We start from the raw sequence: 11,635 nt of genomic DNA, 5'->3' as shown, positions 1-11,635 counted from the left end.
GCAAGCCGTCACAGTTGGTGAGAGACAATGTGACCTGTGGGAGACAATTGCTTGGATTTATTTCTCCAACTCAGATTTAAAACACCATTCCTTTGATTTTTGGCAATTTTCTAGATGGTAAAAAGCTCCTGCTTTTATGGATTAAATGGACCTGTTAAACTTCTGTTCTGTGTCCAATATTACGACTAAATTTCTCATTTATTTGTTTTTTCAGAGAAAATCCCAATGAGACCGATAAGATAAGATAAGATATCTTTTTCGTCCCACAATGGGGAAATTAACACTTTCTCTTCCTTTGTGTGTACCACAGACAATGATTTTTTTCTGATTTTGTCTTTTGAAAATTGTTTTGCATTCATGCATCAATTTGCTCGACTTAGTGAATCTAAAGGCCCACATCCTAGCAGTGACACTGAGGATACTCAGTTGTGAGTGTCACAATATTCACCCGTGGCAATTGTCATGGGACACCAGGATGATGAGTTCACATGCATCTCAATTGTTCAAGTTGCTGTTTATTTTTGTGTTTGTTTCAGGAGCTTCCTTGTCATCGTTGTATTGTGATGCAATTTGTTGGATAGATTTACTGCAGTAGTTTGTTGTTATAATTCCCAATGGTTAATGAATCTCTGCAGCACAAAGATAAGATAAGATATCCTTTATTTGTCCCACACTGGGGAAATTTACAGCCTCCAGCAGAATGTGGGTAGAAAGAAGAAAGAAGAAAAAACAAACACCGTTCAACTAAGTGCAATATAAATACAAAATGGAAAAATCGCAGTGCTATTTACATTTGTCTTTCACATCATTTAATTATTATTATTATTATTATTGTCATTTTTATTCAGAAGCCTGACAGCAGTCGGTAGGAAAGACCAGACCTGTGTAAAATATACGCTTTATTCATAGAACACCGAGGTGTTCCGCAGGCCCAAAATAATGTTTACACCCAACATACACCACAAGCAATATAAAACATCTCACACAACAAATAACTTTTCAACGCTCGTCCACCACAGACTGAGAAAGGGCCAGTCATCATTCAGCAATTGAGATGTTGATATTTGGGGGGGTTTTGAGCTCCCTTAAACGCACACCTTTTTTTCACTCTGCGAGGGTATTTGTTTTAGGAAGACGATTTTTCGGGAATAAGAACTCTTTGGGTGTGGTCGATGAGGGAAACACCTAAAACACGGACGATAAAAGTGTCCTTGAGGGCTGGAGATGGTGACCCCCTGATTTACAATTTACCAGAGAAGCCTTTCGGTTCACTGAGTGATCCCCTTTTTGTTCCAGTGCCATCTCGGGAATATACAAATCGACTTGCTCTCACCTGGCACTTTCTGCCCCTTGGCTGATTGTCTGGTGAGGTGGTTGGCGCTGCACAAGTGCGCGAGTTATTTAACTCGGGTGCGCGTGAACAAGATCTGTTGTTGACGCCTCCTCCTCGTCTTCCTTCTCCCGTGAGGCTCAGACAGCAGGTAAACGCCCCCCTGACAAGAACAATTAAGAAATACTCGGCAGGAGCAGCTTTCTAATCTCCGATCTCTGATAATACTCTCCCCTGGCCGGGGTTTAGCTCTTCTGCCTGATTTCTTTTGAACGCTTTCCATCATTCGCACTTTCGCGGCCCCGTGCGAGCGTCCTGGATTTTTATTTATTCATTTTTACAGGATGGGTTAAGCATTCATTAGTTTTAGCCTAGTTTTCATCTGCACTTTGGACGATTGTGGCTCTTTAACGGACCCGCACGATGCATAATGATGATGATCTTTTGGGCACGGAATCGAGCGCTCGTGCACTCGTGATGGATTAGCCGCGACTCCCCACAGAGCACCTGCTTAATCTCCGAAGACTCCAGAATTTGTTAGTCGCTTTTGACTCGCTGGAATGGAGAGCGTGCTGAGGCCCAGGGTGTGCTACCTGATCAAAACCGAACGCGGTTATGGGTTCCACTTGCACGGCGAGAAGAATAAAGGTGGACAATTTATCCGAAAAGTGGAACCCGGTTCGTCGGCTGACCAAGCCGGACTGAAACCTGGGGACCGATTGGTGGAGGTGAATGGCGAGAATGTAGAAAACGACAACCATCACCAGGTGAGTTCCATCTCGGCGTACTGCGGCGCGGCCGCTTTGTTCCAACTCGCAGGTGGAGTTGGCTTTTGCGTGGTAAAGAGCGGCATCACCTCCGTGAGATGCAAACAATAAATCCGTACCTGTTGGACAACTTTTGTTTCGCCTGAGGAGGAGGAGGAGGGCACTTAAATGGGATAGTGCGAGCCTTGTGTAGCGTCAAGGGGATCACTTCGTGTCATGTTGAAAACATGTTATTTACAAAAACAGTTTGGAGACACAGAATATGTAGCCTAATGAATGGATGTAGTATAAAACATAAACCCCATCAACAGGTATTCGATTATTGAAATGGCGTTGTCGTTGTGTATGTTTATGCATAAACAGCTGCGATTGGATGACAACCAGTTCAGGGTGTCCCCTCTACACCCTGAACTGGTTGCCACTTCTGCTCCAGCCCGAAGTTAGTTGTGACAGGGTCCAGAACGCCCGTGACCCTTGTGAGGAGAACTAGATTAGAAAATGGGTGGATGGCATAACACAGCTTTTGAGACATTAGAATCTCGATGATGCGAATAAATCCTTCGTCCTTGATTTCGATTGGTCTTTACAAGAGCCATTCAGGAGATGGGGCGATCTATCTAATCTATTTAAACAATTTATTTACTGTACGCTACAGTCCACCCCTGCTATTCATATGATTGACGGCCATTAAAATGCACTATGGGGGGGAAAAAATCACAATTAAACCTTCAGAATTCTAAAAAACATTCAATACGTGAAAGTACAGAAATGTATTTGAAAAAATATTGGGAAAAATTGGAAGGACAAAAAAAACTGCATATGCTGAGAAACCTTAGATGACAAACAATGGCACCGGGTCCATGGAATCAACGGGATCGTGTTTTGTTGGAATGTCTTATTTTGTGGATATGATCAATGACAACACTGATCATCACAGATTTCTGCATGAACATGCAAAATATCTGAAAATATGAGCCAGCCTATCCCATCTGTGGAAAGTTTAATTTAGGAGTCTTCAACCCTGAAAATCAGATAATTAGCAAGGTCTGCAGAAGTCGACATTCCTGAACTTTTCAATCAGGTGTGTTACAGCAGGGAGAGATAGGAATAGATTTGAAGAATACTGGTCTCATTTATATCAAAACTCCTAATGGCATCCAAATCCACTTTTTAATTGCTTGAAAAAGAACATGATCCAGAAATCCTTCTATGCCTAATTTCATCTTCTCTCAATATTTTTAGTTATAGCATTGTTACGAAAAATTGGTAGATTGTTGACACAGATTTGAACATCATTTTAATTTGATCATGCTTTTTTTTTGGTCATTCCTAAAGTTCTCGAAAGACTAAAATTACATTCATCATCTGAGTTACGTTCATGTTCGAAAAGGAGTTGCGAGGTTTTTTTTTTTGCTTGCCTCCATCACATACTGTAGTTTTTACTCATTTGCTTATTCACTTGGTAGTTAAATAGTTTAGACCTGATCAATGTGCAAAGTACGTCTGTTGTGATGCCTTTCACTTTATTGCACAGTTGTCTGCACACAACTTGTGTAACAAATCCTTTTAAAACGTTTTGAGTTGTGCTTGTCAGAAACGGCATATAAAAGAACGACCCACATCTCCTGTGTACAGGTGGTGGAGCGAATCCGCGAGGTACCTCATCGCACCCGATTACTAGTAGTGGACAGAAACACAGACGACTACCTTCGCAGCTGCGGTGTGGCTTGCACAGAGGATTTGGCCATCGAGATGGGAACCCTCTCCCCGCGTCTCTCACCGCGAGACACACCGTCAACTTCGCCTTTACCCCGGGTGAATTCACCCAAGTCCCCTCAACCTGACCACACACTTCTTGCTGCAAACCCGCCAACTTTTTCGATCTCACAAGGCAAAGTTAAGCGGTCCTCTGTGACTGACATAGAGGTAAGCATTTTAAAAAATGGTCTCAATGGGAATAGAACAGTAAAAGTGCACAATGATATCTTTAGGGAGCAGGCATAGCGGTTAATTGGTAAGTGCCTCTCATTGGAGCGTTCTGCCGAGACTTTCTCTTTTCAACGTGAAGCATGTGAGGTTCATTTAAGACTCAAAATCACAGATGTCAAACTCAAGGAGGGGCCTGGTCCAACCAAGAAGCCACATCGTTTTATGTGCAATGTCCAGATTTTGACAGAGCAAATTAAAAAATAGACTGTTAAATCCTGTGCCTTCCAAGCTACAGTGTTAAGAACCAGTGTGTCGTTGATTACCCTTCTCTTGAACCGGACGTCTGCTCACTGAGACAGGAAATAATCTGGATTTAATCTCTGGTGCGTCGTCTGTATTCAGACTAAAAGTAGCGCCAGAACGTCTGGTAGCTTTTCTCTAAAGATGATAATGACCATCAACAAGGAGACAACACTTGAGTAGAGAGGGAAAACACATTCTTTGTTACGCAAAGCAACTTTTATTCGTGCCTTGTAACACTGTGTGCCTCAAAAGCTCTTGAGTGAGTGTAATATTTGTTTCCAATGCAGTGTTCTCTGAGGTGTGGTCATTTCAATTTCTTTGGACTGTTTTTACTGTCTGGCGGCATTCTCTTTTTGCATACTGAGTGTTAACACCATACACATTTTTTCCCCACACCTCATTACTGTATTGAACTCAAGCAAGTTTCCAACAAAAACAATCGGTCAAATCGTTTCTGAAGAGTTACTTATCTTCAACGTTTTTTGGGTCACCCCCCCCCCCCCCCCCCCGCAGAGAGCAACAAAGGTTAAAATGGAATAATGCCTTATCATTTATCACGTAACTGTTATATCTTGGTCAGATTAAGAATGATGTTTCAGGGGTAATTTTAGGGGCCAATGACAACTCCTGGATTATTTCTGTATTGAATTTAGTAGTCTTTAAATGCAGTTGTCCAGTATATTATACTGTATAAAGTATACTATATTTACTGCTCTCACATTGGTTATGATATCCGATGGTGGCTTTTTAACTTTGTGAAAAATTGACTATACGGATGACTACGGATAGGGTCTGTAGTTTTGTACTAGTACTCTGACTCGTGAAACTGCTCCGATAGTACGATACAGCTACTATTTCACCAGCCTGACATATACTTTTGCGTAGGAGCCATGTCAGTGCTGTTGAGGCACTTGAAGGTAAACACAAATGACAGCACTTTTTAGCTGACTGCAAATGACGCTTTGTAAAATGGATATTGTAATCAGTTCCGGTGATTGCCATGCGAGTTGCGGTGGCAAGCCATCGGGCAAATGAGTTTCTGAAGCCCACGCTGCTAGCCGCAATCCCACCAAGAAGTTGTAGAGGAAGAGGCCAGGCCAGGCATATCGGCCACAGAGTAGCAAGCACCAGCCGTGCGTGACCTCAGTCCCATTGTCAAGTGGAGATGCGCAAGTGTGCCATGGATTTCGCTACACCGGGGCTAGCGTGGGCTACAGCCCTGCTCAGAAATCTGGGTGGGCCCAGTTCAGTCGTTTAAGAATTGCATTTCATATACAATATATCCATAAATTATTTTCTCATATATTTGTATGTAACAGTTTGGAGGGGTTTAGAATTGCATTACATCTGCAGCATTTCAAATATGCAGAATATAAGTAGGTAAGAAACCCAAATTGCCGATACAGCTGAATGCGGTGCCGCACAGTTGAAGTTCCCGTAGGCGGCACGCACAGATCTTCTTGTGACGTCTTGATTTTAGTTGACTTCAGAACACTCTGTCAGAGCTCTATGTTTAGACTCCAAACAAAGTGGAGCTCGATCGTCAGTAGAATGGCTCAAATCAAACTGTCACTGTGTTTTGCAGAAGACAGGCTAAATAGTGGTGACCCTTTGGCTGGTGGTTACAATTCTCTTTCATAATCTTGGTTAAAATGACTGAGGTATAAACACATAGTAGACCACACACACCTATGACAATATTTATTACAGAATCATACAGTCAAGCAGCTTTTATTTGGAATCTATGTGCGTAAAACGTTTTCTGTGTCTGGTGGACTTTGAACCAAATTGTTGTAGTATTCGCGGACGACACACTGAATAAAAATAAAAATCTGTTACCGTATAGTATTTTCAACACTGCAGACAGGCCAATTCCCGTCCGGTAGGATTTCTCTTCTTTATGGTGTCGCTTAATGCTTGACATTTATCAAACACATCAACACAGACAAAATGTCATTGTTGCGTGAGGTTAGCAGACACCCAAATAAAGGCCCTTGTCGCCACAGTCTTGGCACTCATTGACCTGGCCAACACATCGTTATCCAAATCATGTGTTGAAACTAGAGCAAATCAATAAAGCGCATCTCTACTCAACATCCTCCAGCAGTACTTTACCTTTATTTTGCCATTTGACTTTTATTCGTTCCACTTTTTCAGTTGAAGATGAAAGTCAGAGTTTATCTTCTCCTAAATGATCTTTCTTTTCATGACTTTATGATCTTTTGCAAGTGTCGTGGTATCATCATGATAGTTATTTCGCTTTTAATGAGACCATAGAGTAGGATAACACAAGACGGTAAAACGGTATTACATACCATTCATGAGGCGTATGAGAAAAGATCCAGGAACCGGTGAGACTTAACTTTTTTACTTTAAACTTTTTTTTAACTTTTGTGGTTATTGTACAGCATGTATCTTAGCTGGGTTGACAAAAATAGCAATCAGCTATTTATGTGATTGACATCTGTAAATCATGTCACAATGGCATCCAGAAGTGTCACCAGACCGATTCAATATGTTATACTTTCCTTGGCCAGAGCATCAAAATTGTGTCTGTCAGTGTGTATGGATTATAATATAAACGACCAACTCAACCGGTACCTCCTCAGGGTTATGCAAAAAGTATTTAATGGTTACATACGAAAATGTGCGTGAGTACATGTGTTTAATGTTGATGGATCAGGAAGGCCTTGACAGTTGTCACAAAGCCTGCATGTTGGCTTATACCGACCATACTGTCGTGGTTCTCATAGCACCATAGCTAACGTTAGTGCATCTAATCTCAGGACCCCCCCCCCCCCCCGCCCCAAAAAAAATTCACGACCCATTATGAATAACTGCTCCATTAGATCAACATTACCTACATAGACAACAGATTATGCAAGATGAGCCACAGCATTCTGACCACCTACACATTACAGTGTAAACAAAATCCTGTAACACACCTGTGTCAAATATTTTTTAAATTTAAATTGATCGATAAGACCTTACTTTTGTGAAGGTTTTGTGTTGGATGTTATCTTTTGGCTGGTCAGTGCACAATAACAGTTTGGCCACACTATCTCATTCAATAAAATGAGAACGCTTTTGACCGCTCTATTTCCTGAAGTTCTGCATTTGGTTGACAACCAGTCCAGGGTGTGCCATCAGTAACCCTAATGAGGACAAGCGCGATAAAAAATGGATGGATTTACAGAAACCATGATTGAAATGAGCTTTTTCATTGACAACATTGGTGATATATCCCTCATTTGTTTTACCCAGCTACAGATGAAGGCCTCTCCAGAGCTGTCGACTGAGCTCCTTCCCCGCCTGTGTCATCTGATCAAGGGGGAAATGAGCTACGGCTTCAATCTGCACAGCAATAAGGCAAAGGGTGGACAATTTGTACGCTCGGTGGACCCACATTCACCCGCAGAGAGAGCTGATGTCCGCCCGGGAGATCGACTGGTGGAGGTGCACGCACGCACACACAGACGCATCCACAGGATCTTCTACAGCTCTGCTATTTCCTTTCCAAATTGACCTACATGTCAAGTATGGACTCAGGGAAATCAGACGCACCGCTTTCCTGATTAATCAAGTCTGTGCCCTGAGTTGCTAATTTGCTTTGCGGCTGGATTGAAGAAGATTAGCTGGAATTGTGTTTTAGACTAGAAGTGAGAGCGATAGTGGGTGAAAGGCTGGACATTTTACATTGGATAAGATTAAAAGGAATGGAGGAGAGCAAGACTGTTGTTTTTAAATGTATCTGGTAAACCGGCGGAAGTTACACACCTTTATTAGTGGCATGTGGAGGAAATTGTGTCCCGCAAATCAATCCGCCTCTGCTGAAAATGACAAATTTAAATCGGTTTATGTTCAGTAAGAAGAGACGACCCCCCCCCCCCCCCCGTCATGTTGTGTCATGGCTACTTCTCCTAATTTCTGCTCCTTCTCATTAGCATCACTTTATCCTACTTCCCGCTGTCCTCACGGTTTCCTTTTCCATGTCTTGTTTCTCAGGTAAACGGAATGAACATTGAGCATCTGAGACACTCTGAGGTGGTGGCGTTCATTAAAGCGGAAGAGCAAGAAGTGCGCCTCCTGGTCGTCGACCAGGAGACAGACGAGCTTTTCCACCGATTGGGGATCACACCATCAGCATGCCATGTATATTTTCAACTTTTGGTGACTAAAGTACTGACACTTTTTGTACGCTACTCAGGTAGACGTATAAATGCTTGTGTTTAAAAAAGGACTGGTAAAAGTAGATGTACTGATTCAGGGAAGAAACAAGCCTACTTTGGAAAAGCCAGGAATTCTTTTTGTACACTGAAGAACATAATAGCTCTTTCAATGAACTTGGAAAAAAAAATCATGGAAATCATTTTCATATAGTTAAATGGGTCTAACCTCATTTCCTTGGGGTCAGTGAACTTAACGTATTTACTTATATAGGTAAAATTCACATGTACAGACAATCAGAGTCTTCAATTAACTTTCTATGTAGGTTTGTGGAATGAGGAAGGAAAATACTCCAGAGTGCTCATATAGCACACAGGCACAGGGAAAACATGCAAGCTCCACACAGGAAGGCCACAGCCCAGATTTGAACCCACAACCATCATGCTGTGAGGCGGCTGTGCATCACTTATATATATAATAAACTTTATTTAATCATGTAATAACAGTCCATGAAAACACAACACAAGTGTGTTGCAACAGCGACAGCGGCCCTCCAGGACCTGAGTTTGACACCCCTGCTGTAGATAAATAAGATAAAAAAGATTATTTGTCCAATCCAATTCCCAGAGACACACCTGATGATCTCTTCTAATCGAAAATGTGTGGAATTACTGCATGAGGCATTTTGCCAGCATTTTTACATTCGGGCATTCCGTTATTTGCAGGTCTACAAGGATGAATCAGCTATGGAACCTGTGTCGTCTGCTCCTTCTCCCACCTCCACTGAAACGCCAATCATACATGTCACACTGACAGACGCTCCCATCACAAATATGTCCCCCAAACAGAGGACCAATGGGAGTTGTGCATCCCATTCCTCAACCAGCTCTACCACTCAATCAGAGCTCAGTAGCTCTGACATGAGTTTCCAGGTAAGAAAAATGTGGGCAGTTGCACATGAGCGTTGATGTACACAATAACGTGTGTGTGTGTGTGTGTGTGTGTGTGTGTGTGTGTGTGTGTGTGTGTGTGTGTGTGTGTGTGTGTGTGTGAGGTCCCCGATGAGGATGACAGAAGGGTTTTAGATCCTTTCATGGACAGCGGCCTGCGTTTGAGTCCTACAGCGGCTGAGGCAAAACAAAAGGTTCTTAGTAGACGCAACAAAAAGAGGGCGCCCCCTATGGACTGGAACAAGAAACAAGAGATCTTCAGCAACTTCTAATGTCACAGAAGAGGAAGCATGCAAAATACAAGCCGGATTTGTGACTAAAATGCTACTCATACAGCATAGTACTGTACTTGCTCGTGCACAAAGAAGGACAAAGTAATTCAAGCAAGTACCTGACACTAACATATTGTGACATTGAGTGATATTCTGGACCAAAAGATACTTTGAGGAATAGTTTCAGATTTTTTTTTTTCTGCCTGGCTCTAATTTTAAGATTCAATAAGATTCTTCTAGAGTTGCTTTTGGAAGGGTTACTACAGTCCACCCTCAGATATCAGATTGAGGCGAAGGGATAATGGTGGCCACACGATGAGTTGTTCTCTCTTTTAACGATTAGATTGACATAATTTAAACGCATGTTTTACAGCGTGGAATCGGATGTCTTGCATGAAAATGATTTTACTGCAGAAGTCAAAGTTCTTTTTATGCCAAGGCAGGTAATGTTAAATTCATTATATCACAGAGATTATATTGACACCATCAGGCACCCTAAATGGTAACCAATGATCTCACTCTCCATTCTTCCATGCCAAAACATCTCTCCATGACCTCATAGCCCATGTTGCAGCCATGTTGGCTATTTACCAACAATTGTCTTGTGTCAATTGTGTTTCTATGTCCACTGCACACGTTTGATCATTGTGAGCATTGGATTGAGGTGGCTGAAATACAGCTATAAGTCATCGCAGGATTCCACATCAAGTTCTTGGAATGTTCGAGACACCAAAAAGGTGTCGTATATTGTTCCAGCTTGCCGCTCATCAATGGATTTTCTTAATACACCATTAACAGAACGAACCAGTCGGAAATGTTCAGTTTTCATTCCCTATGTAAGGCCTTGGGGACTATTTTGTGACTTTCATCAGCAGAAACATCCTTTTCCCTCATTATACAGGGTGTCGCTTTACCATTTCAAAAAATGATTAACAATGCAATTGATTAGATATTTTATTCAGATTTGTTCTATTGTTTTCAGCGTTTATTAAAGGTTTTTTTTACCTCTTTTAATACACTTCTACATGAGCACCATAAGTTGCACAAAGCACATCAAGACGGTACTCGATTTGTTGCCATGTTCGCTGGAGCATAGCCTCATCAATTGTGGCAATTGCATCAGTCATCCTTCGCTTTAGGTCAGTAATATCCCTTATCTTTGTTCGATACACGATATCTTTAACATAGCCCCATAGAAAGAAGTCCAGGGGAGTGATATCTGGTGTATGTGGCGGCCAAGGAATTGGTCCATCCCTTCCAATCCACCGGTCTGGAAATGTTTGATCGAGGAACCCACGAACATGCAGACCCCAATGTGGTGGTGCACTATGTTGCTGAAAAATGATGGTTGGTTGAAGGTTGAACAAATCTGAATAAAACATCTAATCAATTGCATTTGTAATACATTTTTGAAATGGTAAAGAGACTTTATGGACAACCTGTCCATTAAAAACACACCTCAAATGTGGAACAACATCCTCAATATTAAATATATTCATAACATTCGTACAGAAAACTCAGAAAGTTGAGAAATATCATTTTAATGTTAAGAACCAAGACTTTATTTTTTACCTGCAGCCCAAAAACAGACAAGGCTCTGGGATCAACCATTTAGCGTGCACTAATTTATTTCAAAACTCCCACTTTGGTTCAGCTTTTCGATTTAAGCACATAAGTGATTTTAAACTCAGAAGCACAATTCCCATCTCCCATCAGGTGAGACAGCCGACTGAAGTCAACACAACAAAAACTATCAGTCTTTCTATCAAACATCATGCTCTTTATTATGGACTCAATGTTTAGAAAATAATTTTAAAAAACATCCTCTTGACATCTCACGCCCTTCCTCATTTCTTCCCATTTTTTGGCACTGGTTTGTAAAATGTTCGAAATAAGACACTAACATAATTTTGTACA

At 41.6% G+C, this 11,635-nt stretch overlaps 1 protein-coding gene across 1 annotated transcript; it reads left to right on the top strand.

Moving 5' to 3' along the window:
* Positions 1-1,320: 1,320 nt before the first annotated feature.
* On the top strand, positions 1,321-11,626 carry LOC127613769 (Na(+)/H(+) exchange regulatory cofactor NHE-RF2). The gene is made up of 6 exons (XM_052085007.1): positions 1,321-2,097; positions 3,733-4,023; positions 7,594-7,785; positions 8,335-8,481; positions 9,222-9,428; positions 9,551-11,626. The coding sequence occupies exons 1-6, from the start codon at positions 1,891-1,893 to the stop codon at positions 9,716-9,718; spliced, it is 1,212 nt and encodes a 403-aa protein (XP_051940967.1). The 5' UTR covers positions 1,321-1,890; the 3' UTR covers positions 9,719-11,626.
* Positions 11,627-11,635: the final 9 nt, after the last annotated feature.

Source organism: Hippocampus zosterae, chromosome 13 (assembly GCF_025434085.1).
Source record: "Hippocampus zosterae strain Florida chromosome 13, ASM2543408v3, whole genome shotgun sequence".
In the NCBI taxonomy this organism is placed as follows: Eukaryota; Metazoa; Chordata; class Actinopteri; order Syngnathiformes; family Syngnathidae; genus Hippocampus; species Hippocampus zosterae.
This window is presented reverse-complemented; position numbering and strand designations above follow the sequence as displayed.

Excerpts from the sequence above, each read along its gene's own strand:
- LOC127613769 (XM_052085007.1), top strand. The coding sequence starts at position 1,891 with ATGGAGAGCGTGCTGAGGCCCAGGGTGTGCTACCTGATCAAAACCGAA. Across the intron at positions 7,786-8,334 it reads CGGGAGATCGACTGGTGGAG|GTAAACGGAATGAACATTGA; the intron begins GTGCACGCACGC and ends CTTGTTTCTCAG. Across the intron at positions 8,482-9,221 it reads TCACACCATCAGCATGCCAT|GTCTACAAGGATGAATCAGC; the intron begins GTATATTTTCAA and ends CGTTATTTGCAG.